The sequence below is a fragment of the Tursiops truncatus genome, chromosome 12 (genome assembly GCF_011762595.2).
Source record: "Tursiops truncatus isolate mTurTru1 chromosome 12, mTurTru1.mat.Y, whole genome shotgun sequence".
NCBI lineage: Eukaryota > Metazoa > Chordata > Mammalia > Artiodactyla > Delphinidae > Tursiops > Tursiops truncatus.
The window spans coordinates 14,798,295-14,820,617 of NC_047045.1; the positions used below are offsets into that span (position 1 = coordinate 14,798,295).

Below are 22,323 nucleotides of genomic sequence, written 5' to 3' on the forward strand. Positions count from 1 at the left end.
AACATATGCCATTATGACAGCTATTAAGCGTGAAAGAATTCATTAAGACTATAATTATCTGATAAGGCTAAGCATACTGTCTAACCCGACTGAGGGCAGATTCATCTACTTCAACTAAAAATACTGAATAGGAAAATTTAAAAAGGTGAATAATGAAATAAAAACCCTGCAGGTCCTATTTCCACTATATATTTCCCAAGTGACCTTAAGGAAGGTACCATTCAAACAAAGAGTCAGTGTGTTTTACATTTTTATTAATAAGAGTTCTGAGTGCAAATAAATTTAACTTGACATTTAGAAAAAAAAAGTTATTCACTAAGGTTTGTTCATAAAGAAAAACTTGTTCTGTATAATCTCCAATTTTAATGCTTAACACTATAATGCTAAGTCTATAACTTAATTTTAGGTTTAATTTAATAATTCTGCCTTATTGCATCTGGTTAGAAAGACTAGAAAATATCAGGTAGAAAAAAGCAAGAGACTAACTAAAATGACCTGAATATAAAACTTTACTAAAGGACTTTTTACAAAAGCCTTTAGAACCAAAAACCCCCTAAAAATTAGAATACTTTTGGCTGAAAAATTAGCAGCTATGAACAAAATTAACATTACATAATAATATTTTATCAAGAACTGCACTACAATATTGTGGTTTACATATATTAGAATGATTTACAATATACTAAATGCTTATTTATATCAGTCATAGAAAACTCTTTATTAAAAAATTTTTAATATACTTTAGCACTTTTGAGAGATTCAGTTCCCAGACAGGAACACAATTTAGAAGATGCTAGGTGGTAACATCTTTTAATTAGAGACCTAACCAGGTCAGTCTTGTCAAAGAATTATGAAATTATATTCAATAATAAGCATTTATAAGAACTCAAGATAAAACAGTAACTCTAGTCCCCTCATCAGTATGTATGCTTGGCATGAGAAATCATACTATGAGCAAATATGTAGTAAATTCTTGAAAACAACAGTTCACTTTAGAATTAGTGCCAATCAACATTATTTATTCTTCCCCTGATGCACTATTTCCACCACTCTTCATCTGAACTGTGTTTTCTCCTTGCTTGGTGGTGTATTACTGCTTCTTAAAGACCAATCATGCCCAACCCAATCAGCATAACCCAAGGTCATCAGCTCCTTTGCAGCTGAAGTGAGCTACAAACAGCAAAAGGCCAAACACTTTTCAACAGAAAATCAACCACCCTACTCCGCGAGGCAGGAGCCCCATCTCTTAAACAATTTTTACCAAGGTTGCTTTAAAATTAGCCCTGTAAGTCCAATAGTATCACACTATCGTTGTCTCTTTGGTTTGACAGTAAGTTCAAATCTTAAAAGTACGTATTAAAATTTCCTAGTTATGTTACTCTGGAAACATAATTGAGTTGAAAATCTTGCTATTTTGGGATGAAATTTCTTCTATTCCGTGTATTTGGTATGAACTCTCACATCTAGTCACTGAGATATAAAAAGCGTAGGAGATCAAGAAGACGAATTACTGATTACACTGCACCCAAGCCTCTGGGAGCCATGACAGGGAACTGTCCACCCAAACAAACATCTTCTGAATCCAACCTAGTGTATTAGCACAGTTGTAGGTAAGTGATTTAACGAGACTCTGTAATTGGGAAATGAGTAGCATTTAACTGTGGTTGCTTCCAGAGGAATGGGAAGTCCCCATGTTGTCACTGTTCCACTTAAGAGTACCCTCAGCCTTGCCACACTTCCCAACAGAGTCTCTCACTCTTCATTTCCATTCGACAATCAGCAGGAAGACTGTATTTAGCTCAGAGAGGATAGGGCCAAAAATAAAATAAATAAATAAATAGGGATAAAATAGAAAATGAATACGTACGCCAATGGAGTAAAACTCCCCACTGAGCTGATTCAGAGGTAAAACCTATTTGTAAAAAGAAAGTAAGATGCATCTCTATTTTCGGTTTCAGTCAAAAGAGCATGCTTCATTCTTGGCAAACTAGCTATGCGGTGTGATATGATCTACTTTCTATTTCCGCTGTATTTATACTTTAAAAACTATTGCTTAATAAGGACTTCTTAATATTTATTAAAAACTCTGTTTATAATAAATACTGTATTAAAACATTTTAATATTTACAATTGGAAAAAATATATACTCTAGTCAGTCATCTCAGTGCTACTTCTTCAATTTCATCTTCTACAGAATCACCTTTTACTGCTGGTTTAGTGTTTGCATGTTTTAATTGGTGTCTATTTGGATTAAAACTTCTTCCTTCGCTGAAGAAAAAGTCATTGTCATCATCATATTCCCTACCCCTGCTGCTTTTATCCCCAGGGAGAAAATTTAGAGGGTCAAAGTCTCCATTGGTGGCAGCCAGAGAATGTGGGTCACTGCTTTTAGAGGAAATGCTGCTGCCACCACTGGCACCAAATAGCTGTTCCATCAGATTAGCTTTTTTCTCTTTTCTTGTAATTAAATCGCCACTGTCTTTACTAAATTTCTCTATATTGTTTCTTTGGAAATCCAAAAGGCTACTCTTGTGGCTAACTGGACTTGACTTGCCTAATGTTTTCGCAAATGAAGGCACATAGCTACCAAATGCAAGCCCATCTGGAGAGGCTGGTTTTCTGATACTGCCCGGATTCTGACCATCGCCTTTTGTACTGAAAAGACTGATGTCTTGCAAATGATGCCCATTAAATAATCTCTCCGAGGATTCAAAGAATGTGTGTGTTTTGGGGTTTCTCTCTGGGGAGCGCAGTTTTGATTCCAAATCACGAAGCAATGGCAGAGAAGGATATTTTAGATTCCGAGAACCTTGGAGTTCTCTGCTGATTTCATTCAGTTTAGCAAGTAGCATTTCTCTCTTTAGCCTTTCTTCTTCCTCTTCTTCCAGTTTATCAGTATTTTGGATTTGGTACGTTTCCATTCGGTATCTTCCAGTTTCCAACACTGGCTTTTCTTCTCTCTCCAACAAAGATGTCTTTTCCTTTTGCTTTTTAGCAAGTTCTTCTCTTTCCCGCTCTGTATAAAATCAAATTTTAAAAATGGGATTTTACAGTAGTCAGTATTTTCAAATAAGAAAACTCAACTCTCATCTTTTACAAAACAATAGCTTTATCTAATTTGTGTATGATCAGTACATCGAGGGTGGACACCATAAATTTCATTTTTATACTTGATATTTAGGGTTTCAAAAAATAATATATACTTAACATATATTTAAGATTCACAATTATAGAAAAAATTTTGTTCTTCAAGTTAGGGGTGAGAAAGAAGGTTCTCTGCCTATTTTTTATACCTAATAGTGTGCTGTACACTGAATGGAGGATGGTGGGAATGGGTGGAGCAAAAACTTTTAAATTTAAAAATAAATTGAACCTTTGGATGTCATACCCTGAGAGGGACACAACATCACTTATGTAGTGTTCTGACAGAAGATGCAATAACCTGAATTTAATTAACAGAAAACTTCAGATAAAACCCAAACAAGAAACATTTTATTAAAAAAAGGGGTCGGTGTTCATGAAAAATGTTAATCTCACAAAATATTTTTAAAAGGCTGAGAAGCTGTTTTAGATGAAAGGAGACTGAAAAGATATGAGAACTAAATGCAATTCATGATCACATCCTAAAGGGAAGAAAATGCAGAGACGGCGAGGAAGATGGCAGACAAGTAAGACACGGAAATCACCTTCCTCCCCACAAATACATCAGAAATACATCTACACGTGGAACAACTCCTACAGAACACCTACTGAACGCTGGCAGAAGACCTCAGACCTCCCAAAAGACTCGACTGGTGATTGGTGTCTGAAGCAGGAGGGAGGGCAGTCGCAAAGGACCGAGCCCTGGACCCGTGGAATCTGATGCCATCTCCAGCCGTGTGGATGAAAGGCTCTTGGTGCTGCAGCCAGGAATCAGTGCTGTGCCTCTGAGGTGGGAGAGCCAACTTCAGGACACTGGTCCACAAGAGACCTCCCAGCTCCACATAATATCAAACAGCGAAAATCTCCCAGAGATCTCCATCTCAACACCAACACACAGCTTCACTCAACGACCAGCAAGCTACAGTGCTGGACACCCTATGCTAAACAACTAGCAGAAGAGGAACACAACCCCGCCCATTAGCAGAGAGGCTGCCTAAAATCATAATAAGTCCCCAGACACCCCAAAACACACCACCAGACGTGGACCTGCCCACAGAGAGACAAGATCCAGCCTCATCCACCAGAACACAGGCACTAGTCCCCTCCACCAGGAAGCCTACACAACACACTAAACCAACCTTAGCCACTGGGGACAGACACCAAAAACAACGGGAACTACGAACCTGCAGCCTGCAGAAAGGAGACCCCAAACACAGTAAGATAAGTAAAATGAGAAGACAGAAAATCACACTGCAGATGAAGGAGCAACATAAAAACCCACCAGACCTAACAAATGAAGAGGAAATAGGCAGTTTACCTGAAAAAGAATTCAGAATAATTATAGTAAAGATGATCCAAAATCTAGAATAGAGAAAATGCAAGAAACATTTAACAAGGACCTAGAAGAACTAAAGATGAAACAAACAACGATGAACAACACAATAAATTAAATGAAAAATACTCAAGATGGGATCAATAGCAGAATAACTGAGGCAGAAGAACGGATAAGTGACCTGGAAGATAAAATAGTGGAAATAACTACTGCAGAGCAGAATAAAGAAAAAAGAATGCAAAGAACTGAGGACAGTCTCAGAGACCTCTGGGACAACATCAAACGCACCAACATTCGATAATTTATAGGGGATCCAGAAGAAGAAGAGAAAAAGAAAGGGACTGAGAAAATATTTGAAGAGATTACAGTTGAAAACTTCCCTAATATGGGAAAGGAAATAGTTAATCAAGTCCATGAAGCACAGAGAGTCCCATACAAGATAAATCCAAGGAGAAATACACCAAGACACATATTAATCAAACTGTCAAAAATTAAATACAAAGAAAGCATCTTAAAAGCAGCAAGGGAAAAACAACAAATAACACACAAGGGAATCCCCATAAGGTTAACAGCTGATCTTTCAGCAGAAACTCTGCAAACCGGAAGGGACTGGCAGGACATATTTAAAGTGATGAAGGAGAAAAACCTGCAACCAAGATTACTCTACCCAGCAAGGATCTCATTCAGATTTGATGGAGAAATTAAAACCTTTACAGACAAGCAAAAGCTGAGAGAGTTCAGCACCACCAAACCAGCTTTAAAACAACTGCTAAAGGAACTTCTCTAGACAAGAAACACAAGAGAAGGAAAAGACCTACAATAATGAACCCAAAACAATTAGGAAAATGGGAATAGGAACATACATATTAATAATTACCTTAAATGTAAATGGCCTAAATGCTCCCACCAAAAGACACAGATTGGCTGAATGGATACAAAAACAAGACCCATATATATGCTGTCTACAAGAGACCCACTTCAGACCTAGAGACACATACAGACTGAAAGTGAGGAGATGGAAAAAGATATGCCATGCAAATGGAGACCAAAAGAAAGCTGGAGTAGCAGTTCTAATATCAGACAAAATAGACTTTAAAATAAAGACTATTAGAAGAGACAAAGAAGGACACTACATAATGATCAAGGGATCGATCCAAGAAGAAGATATAACAATTCTAAATATTTATGCACCCAACATAGGAGCACCTCAATACATAAGGCAAATACTAACAGCCATAAAAGGGGAAATCGACAGTAACACATTCATAGTAGGGGACTTTAACACCCCACTTTCACCAAAGAACAGATCATCCAAAATGAAAATAAATAAGGAAACACAAGCTTTAAATGCTACATTAAACCAGATGGGCTTAATTGATATTTATAGGACATTCCATCCAAAAACAACAGAATACACATTTTTCTCAAGTGCCCATGGAACATTCTCCAGGATAGATCATATCTTGGGTCACAAATCAAGCCTTGGTAAATTTAAGAAAATTGAAATTGTATCAAGTATCTTTGCTGACTACAACGCTATGAGACTAGATATCAATTACAGGAAAAGATCTGTAAAAAATACAAACACACGGAGGCTAAACAATATACTACTTAATAACCAAGTGATCACTGAAGAAATCAAAGAGGAAATAAAAAAATACCTAGAAACAAATGACAATGGAGACACGACGACCCAAAACCTATGGGATGCAGGAAAAGCAGTTCTAAAAGGGAAGTTTATAGCAATACAAGCCCAACTTAAGCAACAGGAAACATCTCGAATAAACAACCTAACCTTGCACCTAAAGCAATTAGAGAAAGAAGAACAAAAAACCCCCAAAGTTAGCAGAAGGAAAGAAATCATAAAAATCAGATTAGAAATAAATGAAAAAGAAATGAAGGAAACAATAGCAAAGATCAATAAAACTAAAAGCTGGTTCTTTGAGAAGATAAAATAGATAAACCATTAGCCAGACTCATCAAGAAAAAAAGGGAGAAGACTCAAATCAGTAGAATTAGAAATGAAAAAGGAGAAGTAACAACTGACACTGCAGAAATACAAAAGATCATGAGAGATTACTACAAGTAACTCTATGCCAATAAAATGGACAACCTGGAAGAAATGGACAAATTCTTAGAAATGCACAACCTGCCAAGACTGAATCAGGAAGAAATAGAAAATATGAACAGACCAATCACAAGCAATGAAATTGAAACTGTGATTAAAAATCTTCCAACAAACAAAAGCCCAGGACCAGATGGCTTCACAGGAGAATTCTATCAAACATTTAGAGAAGAGCTAACACCTATCCTTCTCAAACTCTTCCAAAATATAGCAGAGAGAGGAACACTCCCAAAGTCATTCTACAAGGCCACCATCACCTTGATACCAAAACCAGACAAGGATGTCACAAAGAGAGAAAACTACAGGCCAATATCACTGATGAACATAGATGCAAAAACCCTCAACAAAATACTAGCAAACAGAATCCAACAGCACATTAAAAGGATCATACACCATGATCAAGTGGGGTTTATTCCAGAAATGCAAGGATTCTTCAATATACGCAAATCAATCAATGTGATACACTACATTAACAAATTGAAGGAGAAAAACCATATGATCATCTCAATCGATGCAGAGAAAGCTTTCGACAAAATTCAACACCGATTTATGATAAAAACCCTGCAGAAAGTAGCCATAGAGGGAACTTTCCTCAACATAATAAAGGCCATATATGACAAACCCATAGCCAACATCATCCTCAATGGTGAAAAACTGAAAGCATTTCCACTAAGATCAGGAACAAGACAAGGTTGCTCACTCTCACCACTCTTATTCAACATAGTTTTGGAAGTTTTAGCCACAGCAATCAGAGAAGAAAAGGAAATAAAAGGAATCCAAATCGGAAAAGAAGAAGTAAAGCTGTCACTGCTCGCAGATGACATGATCCTATACATAGAGAATCCTAAAGATGCTACAAGAAAACTACTAGAGCTAATCAACGATTTTGGTAAAGTAGCAGGATACAAAATTAATGCACAGAAATCTCTGGCATTCCTATACACTAATGATGAAAAATCTGAAAGTGAAATCAAGAAAACACTCCCATTTACCACTGCAACAAAAAGAATAAAATATCTAGGGATAAACCTACCTAAGGAGACAAAAGACCTGTATGCAGAAAATTATAAGACACACTGATGAAAGAAATTAAAGATGATACAAATAGATGGAGAGATATACCATGTTCTTGGATTGGAAGAATCAACATTGTGAAAATGACTCTACTACCCAAAGCAATCTACAGATTCAATGCAATCCCTATCAAACTACCACTGGCATTTTTCACAGAACTAGAACAAAAAATTTCACAATTTGTATGGAAACACAAAAGACCCCGAATAGCCAAAGCAATCTTGAGAACGAAAAACAGAGCTGGAGGAATCAGGCTCCCTGACTTCAGACTATACTACAAAGCTACAGTAATCAAGACAGTATGGTACTGGCACAGAAACAGAAATATAGATCAATGGAACAGGATAGAAAGTCCAGAGATAAACCCACGCACATATGGTCACCTTATCTTTGATAAAGGAGGCAGGAATGTACAGTGGAGAAAGGACAGCCTCTTCAGTAAGTGGTGCTGGGAAAACTGGACAGGTACATATAAAAGTATGAGATTAGATCACTCCCTAACACCATACACAAAAATAAGCTCAAAATGGATTAAAGACCTAAATGTAAGGCCAGAAACTATCAAACTCTTAGAGGAAAACATAGGCAGAACACTCTATGACATAAATCACAGCAAGGTCCTTTTTGACCCACCTCCTAGAGAAATGGAAATAAAAACAAAAATAAACAAATGGGACCTAATGAAACTTCAAAGCTTTTGCACAGCAAAGGAAACCATAAACAAGACCAAAAGACAACCCTCAGAATGGGAGAAAATATTTGCAAATGAAGTAACTGACAAAGGATTAATTTCCAAAATTTACAAGCAGCTCAATAACAAAAAAACAAACAACCCAATCCAAAAATGGGCAGAAGACCTAAATAGACATTTCTCCAAAGAAGATATACAGACTGCCAACAAACACATGAAAGAATGCTCAACATCATTAATCAGTAGAGAAATGCAAATCAAAACTACAATGAGATATCATCTCACACCAGTCAGAATGGCCATCATCAAAAAATCTAGAAACAATAAATGCTGGAGAGGGTGTGGAGAAAAGGGAACACTCTTGCACTGCTGGTGGGAATGTGAATTGGTTCAGCCACTATGGAGAACAGTATGGAGGTTCCTTAAAAAACTACAAATAGAACTACCATATGATCCAGCAATCCCACTACTGGGCATATACCCTGAGAAAACCATAATTCAAAAAGAGTCATGTACCAAAATGTTCATTGCAGCTCTATTTACAATAGCCCGGAGATGGAGACAACCTAAGTGCCCATCATCGGATGAGTGGATAAAGAAGATGTGGCACATACATACAATGGAATATTACTCAGCCATAAAAAGAAACGAAATTGAGCTATTTGTAATGAGGTGGATAGACCTAGAGTCTGTCATACAGAGTGAAGTAAGTTAGAAAGAGAAAGACAAATACCGTATGCTAACACATATATATGGAATTTAAGAGGAAAAAAATGTCATGAAGAACCTAGGGGTAAGACAGGAATAAAGACACAGACCTACTGGAGAACGGACTTGAGGATATGGGGAGGGGGAAGGGTGAGCTGTGACAAAGCGAGAGAGAGGCATGGACATATATATACTACCAAACGTAAGGTAGATAGCTAGTGGGAAGCAGCCGCACAGCACAGGGAGATCAGCTCGGTGCTTTGTGACCGCCTGGAGGGGTGGGATAGGGAGGGAGATGCAAGAGGGAAGAGATATGGGAACATATGTATATGTATAACTGATTCACTTTGTTATAAAGCAGAAACTAAGACACCATTGTAAAGCAATTATACCCCAATAAAGATGTTAAAAAAAAAAGGGAAGAAAATGCTATAAAGGACAATACTGTGTCAACTGACAAAACAGTACTGTGGACTGCAGATTGAAGAAATGTGTTGTATCAAAGTTAAATTTCCTGAAGTTAAACTATACTGGAATGATAGAAGAGAATGTCCTTATTTTGGAGAAATACATATGAAAGTATTTTAGGATATGGCCATGAAGTATACAACTTACTCTTACGTGGTTCTCTGGCTATTATTGCCACTTTACTATAATTTTGAAAGGATTTCTAAAAGAAAAAACTAAAAATATTAAACATGTAAGAACACTATGCATTTGGTAACTTTATAAATGGCACCTATTCTCACTGATAATCAGATCATTCCACACAGACTCCAGGAAAAAAAAAATCAGTCAAAAATGACTAAGAAGTGACAGTCTTCTGCTACTTTATTCCTTTTCCTGGTTCCTAGACAGAACTGACCATAATACCTATTTTCTACTCTATAGTTTAATATGTTGCAAGCGTGTCTTCCTTTGTGGTTTAGCCAACATTGATATAAATGTGGCTTCTATTTCAACTGTTAGATTGTTTTAAATACACACACAAAAATATACATACTCTAAGCAATAATTAGGTCATGATTTTTTGTTAACTTTAAGGGAAAAACAGTATTTCTCTGTAAGCAGCTAATACATAATTAATAAAATACATGCAAAGGATTAGAGTCTGGGATCCTTCTCCCTTATACCTTTAAGACATTTTATCCAAATGGAAATGAATTTATTCCTGAACTTCATTTCCAGTATCTGAAACTATGTGAATTGGTTCACTAAACTTCCACATTAATGGTTGAATATGTTAAAGATTTATTTTATATATTAAAACTGAAGAAAAATTATAGGAATATATTCAAGGCCTCACAATTCATTGATTTTAATGTTTGGGCTGGTCTACAGACTAGACAGGCTCAAGGTCAAGCCAATAAACAGGGTTGTCTTTCAGTTATCTCTTCATCAGGCTTTAGTTATACATAAAGAATTTTTTCCCCTTTCAAATGAATTCTACTTTATCTGAATTTTCTGAAGGTAACTTGTTTCTATCCCCTAATCCCAAATAGCAACTGACTTACAGTCTTCATTCTTTTTCTTTCCTTAGTAACTTCATTCAAAGGTTTGTGACTGCTTGATAGACTCCCCCCACCACTGTATCAACCTTTTCTTGTTCTGTATAACCAATTCACTGTTCAGCTGGAAGATATTAGGGGATATTAACCCTTTCTTTTCCAAGGCATGCTGACTTACCATCCTCCAGCTTCTCAGCCTCCTGTTTCACAGCATGGAGTCCTTGATCTTTAACAAATTTGTCTTCTCTTTCCACAATTGGGTTTAGAATCCCTGCTTCTTCATGATCACCTCTCTCTTGAGATTCCAGATGCTATTATACATTTTTTTTAAAATGCAAGTTCACATGCAGGAAAAGGGGGAAAAAGCAATTTAAATATCATAGATTTATCTCCCATTAAGCACAATCCCAACTGTTAGAAATTAAAGCAAATTTTCCATTTCTAAAGCAGCAAGCTACAAGTTACCACCTTTGAAAGATTTTCAAAAGCACACAAGATCATTTCTTACTTTAGTTAAAATTTTTAAAGAGGCATTTGGAAAACATATCAGAACCAATATAATGGAAGCAAAGCCAATGCCCTACATAAAATTCTTAAGAGATAAGTATCAGAAGTATCCTTACTGGGCTTCCTTGGTGTCACAGTGGTTAAGAATCCACCAGCTAATGCAGGGGACACAGGTTCGAGCCCTGGTCTGGGAGGATCTCACATGCCACAGAGCAACTAGGCCTGTGCGCCACAGCTACTGAGCCTGCACTCTAGAGCCCACGAGCCACAACTACCGAAGCCCACGCACCTAGAGCCCATGCTCCGCAACAAGAGAAGACACCGCAATGAGAAGCCTGCGACCGCAACAAAGAGTAGCCCCCACTCGCTGCAAGTAGAGAAAGCCTGCACGCAGCAACGAAGACCCAACACAGCCAAAAATAAATAAAATAAATGTTTATTAAAAAAAAAAAGAGGTATCCTTACTTTGCATATTTTACAACAAAATCTGATGAATTCAGTTAACCAATAAAGGCTATTCATCAACTATTAAAGGCCAAGTGTTATGGTGCTGAGCTGTAACACCGACAGTGACAATGGCATAGAATCTTTCAAGTTTATACTATGCCCAAGGTCTCCAATTAATAAATCTTATAATATTTAAATCAAATAAAAATGTAAACTTAAAATTTATTGTTTCTTATGGTCCCTTTCACGTGTGTGTGTGATTTTTCTTAATAAAAGTAAAATTTATTACTAGTGGATTTGTAGAGAATTGTCTCCTAGTATCCATTTTCCCCTTCTTCCTCTTTGTTACAGAATCCCTTAAGTTTTAGCAGAGCACAGGGTTGCCTAACTGGAGACCACATTTGCTAGCCTCCCCTGCAGCTAGACAGGACCAATGGAATGTGAGTGGACGTATGTATGCAACTTCTGATCACATTTATAAAAACAAAAGCTGCTTGCCCTCCACTTCCTCATTCCTCCTTCTCCCAGGTATGATAAGACAATTGCAACCACACAGATGTGGTTACACGCTTCATGAGAAAAACAATGAGATAGAGAATGGCTACCATGGAACAAAGGTGTCTACCTATCCTGGGGACTACCCACTGACCTTCAGTTTATTACAAGAGAAAGAATCTTATCTCTTACTTGAGCCACTGTATTCTGGGTCTCTTTTCCAATAGCAACAGCCTATACTTTTACTAACAGAGCTCCCATTTGCTGGGACCCCTCAAAGTGACAGGATTAGTCTTAAGGGCTTTATAAACTTCGTGATTAGTTATTACCACAACCCTGAAGGGTAAGCCACCCTTGTTTTATAGATTAGGAAACTGAGGCTCCAACAAGTCACACAAGTCACTAAAATGTTAGAACTGTAATTTAATTAAAACGCAGTGCTAACTCCAGAGCTATATCCTCTTTCACTATATCAGGTTGCTGCTTCTGCTGAATCTTATAAAGGGCAAATTTTTTAACCCTTCTAAAATTAAGAATTACTTTGCTATTCCACAATTTGCCTTTTCAAAAAAAAAAAAAATTAACATGATCTAGTCTCAAGGATTTGTAAATATAGGAAGAAACACACTTAGCAGATACAGCTAACGTATCTAAATTGTAAAACAAAAACAAAATAAAGGAAAAAAACAAAACAAAACTAGAGTACACACAGGAATCAATTCAGTCCACACACAGGTGATCTCAGGATCCCTGGGATACTTACAAGTAGTATCAAAAATACAGCATTATATGAAATATGCAGGATCCCTCGTATATTGTTTTCTTTAGAGTTTCAACTGTAAACACTAAAGATAAAACCCTATTAGAGAAAAGGACCTTCCAGTACTCAGTATGAGTCCTTTTAAATGAAGATGCAACACAGACCTCCTGAATTCCACTCTAATTTGAATGATATAAAGTCAGATTCCACTGCAATTACTTTGCTCGACATTCAGCTAAACTATAAAATTCTCTTACATAGGAAGCCAAAAAAATTAAATGTAGTCAAATTCTAACAAATCATTTGAAAGCTACTATAACTTGCTATTAAACATAAAAGCCAGAAGGATTTTTAGAGACTATCTGGTAAGAGACATAAAAGGTAAGAAACTTAGATAATTTTTTCTTCTTCCTCCAACCTAGAGAGTACAATTGACATTTCTGAAGCATCTGAAAGATGCAGTGTTAACTAAGTCAATCCAAAGGAGTTTAATAAAATGCACAGATGTTATCTCTCTCCCTGTAAAAGGCTAGTTGCGTATTTATACAGCTATGGCACTAGCTTCATTGCTGAAATTTTAAAATGTTTGATATTGTGCATTTAGGAATAACTTCAAACCTAGAGTTTCGTACCTAATCATATTGCTAAACTCACCAAAGAAAGACGTTCAGGTTCTTTCCATTTGTTTTCATAACACATAACTGTTTGTGGTGTTATAGGATATTCCTCCAGCTCGAAGTCTTCACTGGTTTGTACTTCTTTTGTACACTGGTTTGTAAAATCACTCTGGCATGCAGCTACCATGAAAATTATAAAAGAATTTTTCTAATCGTATTGAACAGTGCTAAGATATATGGAATTCAATTGGTATATGTTCACCCTCTAAATGAGAAAATGCATGTTTCTCAGCTCCATGACTACTCACTATTACTGTTTTTAGTTCTAGGATTTACTGGCAATTTTGTCATTTGAGGACAACTCTGAGGGATAAATCTATTAAACTTTTACAAAGTTTATGTTTTTAACTTTTTGCAAACCAGAGAAGAAGGAAATTATACTTTTGTTTTTTGAAAAAGTAAGAATATGCATAAAAATAGCAAAGTATTTATGAGTGAAATGAAATGACAGCTGGGATTTGCTTTAAAGTACTCCAGAAAAAAAGTAGAAAAAATAGGTGAAATAAAATTAGTAAAATGTATAACTGTTAAAGGTGGTGATACCTAAATAAAGGTTTATCATACTATCATCTCCTGTTTAGGGTATGCTTATAGTTTTTCATAAAAGTTTAGAAAAATAAGTTATAATTAGAAAAAACATTTCAATTATGTAAAACATAACTGTAATGACCTCAAGGGAAAAAACTGAGAAAGTGAAAGGATTTCTGAAAAGTACCTATAAGGAAATCTATTTCAATAAAGTTCTTTCCCTTCATCTTCCTTCTACTTCAAAATTAATTTATTTTATTATTAATAACTACAATATTTTTCAACAATAATAACTACTATACCATTTTTTTTTGATGTAATTTCTTTTTCTTTCTTTGGAGAAGACTTTGGCAGACGATTAGAATATATGTTTTTTAAGTCCAGTTCTCTCTCCTTTTCCTGAAAACAAACCCAACACAATTAAGAATGTAGAGTCTCAGTTTAAAATAAAAAAAAAATCCTCATCTTTTCAACTGGTATTTTCCTCACCAAATTGGAATATACCTAAGTTCAGCTTCCCTTTGTAACTACCAATTATAGAAAGGAATGTCTTTAGGACATTTAGGTTACGGTAGAGCAATGATTCTCCATTGAAAGTCCAATATGCACTAGCAGTCATGAAAATCAGAATAAGGCCAAATTCATTTTCTACCCACTCCTACATGATATAGTAATGTCTTCAACTGACTTCCAGGCTTAGCCACACAAAGAATTTAATTAGCATCTCTCAAATGTGGGTTCCAAATTAATGGCGAGTTAAAAATTAGACCATTTTTTAAAACACAAGTGTTCTTCACCATTTTGCGGCTATGGCTTTCTCTGAGAATTTGATTAACAAAATGAAAATTCTATGCAAGATAATGCATAAACACTTAATGTTGCACAAAATTTCAACCCATCAATGACCTCTGGATAGAATTAAGAAACACCTACTTTAACAGAATTAATTAATTCTAATGCTTCTTCTAGACACTGTGAAAAGGAAGGGCATTATTTGGAACAACTTTAAAAATAATCAATCATGGGGTTATCTGAGGAAGAACACTGAACTATTCAACCATGCAACACAGAAAAACTCTAGTTCCCATAACTTTCTTGCAGGATTTTATAACTTTTTTCAGTTATATCATTCCTATTAGTGTATCTAATGTCTCATTTTAACAAATATTTTCTTTATAAGTGCCAAAGAAAATATTAGAATTTTGTAAATGATATTGTACCAAAGTTCCAAATATAAATGATAACAATGTTTTAAAATAGAGTCTTCATCTAATATATAACATAGGGAGAAATGATGCCATTTAAAATAAAGTGCTTACCTTTAATTTGTGATGTAGTTGTTGTAGCTCATTTTGAAGAATTTTATTTTCATCATGAGCCTCATATGCCCTTTTCCTTTCAGCAAGCAACTGTCGCTGGAAACTGTTAGTACTTAGCTCAAGGTTTCTTGATAGTTCCTATGATATGTGTATAAATACATTAAAAAATAGTATTTAAAAAATAATTCAACAGTAAAATACTGCACTTAGTGTCAGAATGACATTTTCAGTGGTACTAAACAAGACATACAAATCAGGTTGGCCTTAGTGTTCATAAACATACAATAAAACGGAATATAGATTTACCAACAATTTAGTAAGATACTTCACCTATTATTCCTCTCTGTTTTCCACAATGATTTGTAGATAAATTCTTAAGCAGTTGCATCCAGAGCACATGGATAGTCATTTAAGTTGGGAGCAAGAGACAGCCAAAGGATGTGATGAGAAGCACTGGCTTTTGGGAATCATTGTTTGGGCAAACAGAACCTGAGGCAGCCGTGTAAAATTACACAGCACTATTCAAGGTGCAGCGACCATCATCCCAGTTTTTACTTATTTCAGCTCTAAAGACACACAGGATCAAAGTGAAAGGATGGAAGATGATATTTTAAGCAAATAGAAACCAGAAGAAGGTGGGCATAGTCATACTTAGATAAAATAGACTTCAAGGCAAAAAGGGTAACAAAAGAAAAAGAAGGTCATTATCTAATGATAAAGTGGTCAACACATAAAGAAGACAACAATCATAACACATACACTCCTGGGACTTCCCTGGTGGTCCAGTGGGTAAGACTCTGCGTTCCCAATGCAGGGGGCCCTGGTTTGGTCCCCGCATGCATGCCACAACTGAAGTCTGCATGTCGCAACTAAGAAGTCCACATGTCACAACCAAGAGTTTGCATGCCACAACTAAGAAGTCCTTATGCCACAAGTAAAAGATTGCACATGCTGCAACTAAGACCCAGCGCAGCAAAAATAATAAATAAATAAATAAATATTTTTTAAAAAACACATACACTCCCAACACCCAAGCACTGAAACATATTAAGCAAATACTGATAGATCGTAAGGGAGAAATAGACAATAATACAATAATAGTAGGGAACTTCAATACCACACTATTAGCAATGGAAAGACTGTCCAGATGGAAAATCAGCAAGCAAATGTTGGAACCACACTTTAAAACAAATGGACTAACAGACATATACAGAACACTACATCCAACAGCAGCAGAATACACATTCTTCGCAAGTGCACATGGAACAGTCTCCAAGATTGATCATACTGACCACAAAACAAATCTTAGCAAATTTAAGAAGAATAAAATCATACCAACTATCTTTTCTGACCACAATGGTATGAAAATAGAAATCAACAACAAGAAGAAAGTGAAAAGATTTATAAATATGTGGAAATTAAACAACACACTTCTAAACAACCATTAGGTCAAAACAGAAATCAAAAGGGAAATTTAAAAATTATCTCAAAACAAATGAAAATGGAAATACAACATACCAAATCTTGTGGGATGCAGTAAAAGCTGGAAGTTTAGAGCATTAATGCATATATTAAGAAATTAGAAAGATCTCAAATAAACAACCTAACTTTACACTTCAAGAACTCGAACAAGTTAAGCCCAAAGTTAGCAGAAGGAAGGAAATAATAAAGATCAGAGTGGAAATAAATGAAATAGAGACCAGGAAAGCAATAGAAAGGATCAACGAAACTAAGAGCTGGTTCTTTGAAAAGATAAAATTGACAAACCTTTACTTGGACTAAGGAAAAAAGAGAGAATTAGAAGTGAAAGAGGAGACATTACAGCTGAACTACAGAAATGCACTGAATCATAAGCAACTAGTATGAAAGATTATATGCCAAAAAGCTATGTAACCTAGAAGAAATGGATACATTTTTAGAAACACACAACCTACCAAGACTGAATCAGAAAGAAACAGAAAATCTGAACAGACTAATGAGTAATGAGATTGAATCAGTAATCAAAAAACTCCCAACACGGAAGAGAAACACGGTGGAGGTAAGGGGACGTGGTGCTCACCTCCCCCCATGGACACATCAAAAATACACCTACAGGTGGAACAATTCTCACTGAAAACTAACTGGAAACTGGAAAAAGGACTGAATAAGGCTGTAAGGAAGAGGTAATCACACAGGAATGGAAGAAAAGCGATCAGGTAGGGACCTGTGCTCCTGGGAGGGAACTCAGAGGAAATAAGAAATTGCAAAGGTGGATACCCACCCTGGGTATCCAGGAGTGAGTGGGTCAAGCCACAGACTGGGTGTCCCGGTCCTGGGGTCCTATGTGGAGGAGACAAGCCTCCTGGACTGCTTGGACAGATAGAAAGGCTGGAGAAGCCTGGACTCTATTCATGAGGTGTGAGCACTGGCCTGCCTCTGAAGCAGGGTGAAGAGAGGTCTGCTCTAGCAGCTGCCGGATTTCCCACAACCGTGCCACTCTGGGCCCCACTGTACCACACCTCAACACCTCCCTACCCCATAAACGCAGAGAAACCATTCAGGCTCCCCTCCCCTGTAGAGCACAGTGGAGGCTGGGAACAGCAACCAGCTGTGAGGGGAAAAGGGGTCTTGCCTCTGAGGAGAGGTCTGGGTGGTTGCTGGGTTTCCCACAGCCACCTCACCGTGCACCAGTGAATGCTTTGGCTCTACTCAGTCTGTGCCACAGTGCGGCACTGGATGTGGGACAGCCACGACCAGGAAAAAGACTCTACCATGGGTTGCATCTGAAGGAGCCACAGACACCTACACAAGCAGTGCGTTGAACCTTTGTATGTGAAAGGCCCCACTTGCTTCAGCACTCCCTACTCTGGGGCAAAGGTCTTGGTGCTGGGAGAGAGAAAAACACACACGTAAAGGGAACAGAGGCAGCTTGAGCCTGACACAAAGGGCTTCTGCTTCAGCAACTTGGGATCAGACCCCGCCCCTGACAGAGAGGTGACAGCCACTGAACAGAGAGAAAGTCCCATCTCACACCAGGAGCCAGCTCTAGCCCCTCCATCCCCAGTCACACCCCACTACCAAGGTAAGAGCAGCCAGCACAACATCAGGAAAGATGTGACTGGCATCCACATCAAATCCAGCCCTCCCACCAAAGGCACTGGGCATGTGCAGTCTGCATAGGGACACTCCCAAATAAGAACACCCCTTCAAGTCCACAAAAGGTCACTGCTTCACCTTAGTTCATAGAAGCAGAGAAAAGTAAAATTAGGGCTTCCCTGGTGGCGCAGTGGTTGAGAGTCCGCCTGCCGATGCAGGGGACACGGGTTTGTGCCCCAGTCCGGGAAGATCCCACATGCCGAGGAGCGGATGGGCCCGTGAGCCATGGCCGCTGAGCCTGTGCGTCCGGAGCCTGTGCTCCGCAACGGGAGAGGCCACAACAGTGAGAGGCCCACATATTGCAAAAAAAAAAAGAAAAGTAAAATTAAAAGGCAGAGGAACTATTCTCAATTCAAAGAGCAAGAGAAACACCCTGAAAAAATAATGAAATGGAAATAAACAACAGATAAGTAATTCAAAGCAATTGGTAATAAAAAGCTTAACTGAATTAGGTAAAACAATTGATCTAAACACTGAACATTTTAACAAGGAATTAGAAACATAAAAAAAAACCCACCAATCAGAAGTGAAGAACTCAACAGCTGAAAAAAAACACACTGAAAGGAATGAATAGCAGGTTAATACGGATAATTGCATAATTGACCTGGAAAATATAATCATGGAAATCACCAAATCAGAACAGCAGAGAGAAAAACACATTTTATAAAGTGAAAGCAATCTAAGAGATCTCTCCAATAACATTAGGTGTTCCAACATTTGCATTATAGGGGTTCCAGAAGGAGAGAGAGAGAAGGGGATCAAAAATGGATTTGAAGAAATTATGGCTGAATACTTCCCAAACCTGAAGGAGGAAACAGATATCCAGATACAGGAAGCAGAGAGGGTTCCAAACAAGATGAACCCAAACAGACCCACACCAAGACATACAATTAAAATGGCACAAGTTAATGAGAATTCTAAAGGCATCAAGAGAAAAACAAAGTGTCATATATAAAGGAATCCCCATAAGGCTATCAGCTGATTTCTCTGCAGAAACTTTGCAGGCCAAAAGGGATAGGCATGATATATTCAAAATCCTGAAAGGGAAAAACCTGCAACCTATGATACTCTGCCCAGCAAGATTATCATTTAGAATAGGAGAGATAAAGAACTTCTGAGACAAGCAAAAACTAAAAGAATTCAGCATACTAAACCTACCCTAAAAGAAATGTTGAAGGGTCTTCTCTAAATGGAAAAGAGGTAAGAATCTGTAGGAAAGGGAAAATCCCAGTAGGAAAGTCAAATACACAGTAAGGATTGAAGATCACTTAAATAAGCCAGTATGTAGATTAAGACAAAAAAACTATAAAAGCAACTATAACTAAAATTAAATAGTTAAGGGATAATCAAGAAGATGTAAAATATGATATCAAATACACAAAATGTGGGTTACGAAGGTAAAACATGTAGATCTTTTAGAATGTGTTTGAATTTAAATGATTACCAGTTTAAAACAAGTAGATATAATTATGAGTCAACATATATGAACCCCATGGTAAGCACAACTGGAAAACAAGTAATAAAGTGGCAATAAGTATGTACCTATTAATAATTACTTTAAATGTCAATGGACTAAATGCTCTGATCAAAAGACATAAGGTGGCGGACTGGATTTAAAAAAAAAAACAAGACTCTTGAATATGCTGCCTACAAGAGACTCACTTCAGGGGTGAAGACACACAGAGTGTGAGAGAATGGAAAAAGATGTTTCATGCAAACAAAAATGACAAAGTGTGGGTAGCAATACTCATATCAGACAAAATCATATCAGACTTTAAAATAAAGACTACAATGAAAGACAAAGAAGGCCTTATACAATGATAAAGGGATCAATACAAGAGGGTATTACACTTGTTAACATAAACATACCCAGTACAAGAGCACCTAAACATATAATGCAAATACAGACATAAAGAGAGAAGTTGATAACAATACAACAATAGTATGAGATGTTAACACTCCACTGACATCAATGGACAGATCATCAAGACAGAAAATCAATAAGGCACAGAGGCCTTAAATGACACAACAGACCAGTTAGACTTAATTGATATCTATATGAGACTACATGCAAAAAAAGAATGCACATTCATATCAAGCACACATGGAACGTTCTCCAGTAGAGATCACATACAAAGTCACAAAACAAGCCTCAACAAATTTAAGAGGACAGAAATTATTTCAAGCATCTTTTCCAACCATAGCAATATAAAACTAGAAAATCAACTACAGAAAGAAAAGTGGATAAAGAACAAACGTGGAGATTAAACAACATATTACTAAAAAAACAATGGTCACTGACAAAATCAAAGAGGAAATAAGAAAATACCTCAAGACAAATGAAAATGAAAGCACAACTTTCCAAAATCTATGAGATGCAGCAAAAGCAATTCTAAGATGGAAGTTCATAGCAATACAGGACTTCCTCAAGAGCAAGAAAAATCTCAAACAACCTAACCTACCACCTTAAAGAATTAGAAAAAGAGCAAAGCCCAAAGTCAGCAGAAGGAAATAATAAAAATCAGAGGAAATAAAGATTTAAAAAACATAGAAAAAGATCAATGAAACCAGGAGCTGCTTTTTTATAAAGATAAACAAAATTGATAAATGTTTAGCCAGGCTCACCAAGAAGAAAAGGGAGAGGACCCAAATGAACAAAATAAGAAATGAAAGATGATAAATAACAACCAATACCACAGAGATACAAAAAATCCTAAGAGAACACTGAACAGTTATATGCAAACAAACTGGACAATCTAGAGGAAATGGACAAACTTCTAGAAACATAAAGCCTGCCAAGACTGAGTCAAGCAGTTTTTTTGTAATAAAAAAAAAAAAAACAGCAAACAAAAGTCCAGGACCAGATGGCTTTACAGGGAAATTCTACCAAGCATTTAAAGAACTTATACCTATCCTTCTCAAACCATTCCAAAAAACTGAAGAGGAGATAACACTGCCATATTTATTCCACAAGGACACCATTACCCTGATGCCAAAACCAAAAGAAGACACTACAGTAAAAGAAAGTTACAGACCAATATCTTTGATGAATATAGATGCAAAAATCCTCAGGCAAAGTACACGCAAACTGAATCCAGCAATATGTAAAAAGGACTACACAACATGATCAAGCTGGATTTATTCCAGGGTCACAAGGATGGTTCAATATTTGAAATCAATGTGAACACCACATTAACAAAAGGAAAGATAAAAATCATATAATCATCTCAAAAGACACACACAAAAAGCATTAAATAAAATTCAACATGCATTCATGATAAAAACTCTCAACATAATAATGGCCATTTATGACAAACCCAGAGCCAGCATACTCAATAGTGAAAAGCTGAAAGCCTTTCCACTAAATTTAGGAACAAGACAAGGATGCCCACTCATACCACTTCTATTTAACACAGTATTGGAAGTTCTAGCCACAGCAATCAGACAAGAAAAATAAATAAAAGGCATCCAGATTGGAAGAGAAGAAGTAAAACTGCCACTATTTGCAGATGACATGATACATTACATAGAAAACCCTGAAGTCTCCAACCCAGAACTATTAGAATTAATGAATTCAGCAAAGTTGTGGGATACAGGATACGTATACAAAAATACATTGCGTTTCTATACACTAATATTAAACTATCAAAAAGAGAAAGTAAAAAAAAATCCTGCTTAAAATTGCATCAAAAATAATAAAGTACCTAGTAATGAACTTAACCAAAAAGGTGAAAGACCTACACTCTGAAAACTATAAAACACGAATTGAAGATAAAAAAAGAAATGGAAAGATATCCCATACTCTTGGACTGGAATAATTAATATTGTTAAATGACCATACTACCCGAAGCAATCTACAGATTTAATACAATCCA

The 22,323-nt window shown here is 36.6% G+C and overlaps 1 protein-coding gene across 2 annotated transcripts in view; it reads right to left on the reverse strand.

Moving 5' to 3' along the window:
* Positions 1–232: 232 nt before the first annotated feature.
* Positions 233–22,323, reverse strand: part of LCA5 (lebercilin LCA5) — a 76,332-nt gene continuing 54,241 nt past the window's right edge. For both annotated transcript variants that reach the window (XM_019929331.3, XM_019929332.3), the window contains 5 exons: positions 15,314–15,451; positions 14,297–14,393; positions 13,444–13,586; positions 10,759–10,891; positions 233–3,016 (listed from right to left, as the gene is read on the reverse strand). In XM_019929331.3, coding sequence (XP_019784890.2) covers positions 2,157–3,016; positions 10,759–10,891; positions 13,444–13,586; positions 14,297–14,393; positions 15,314–15,451 — 1,371 coding nt within the window. In that variant the 3' untranslated portion in view covers positions 233–2,156. The remainder of the gene's footprint in view (positions 3,017–10,758; positions 10,892–13,443; positions 13,587–14,296; positions 14,394–15,313; positions 15,452–22,323) is intronic.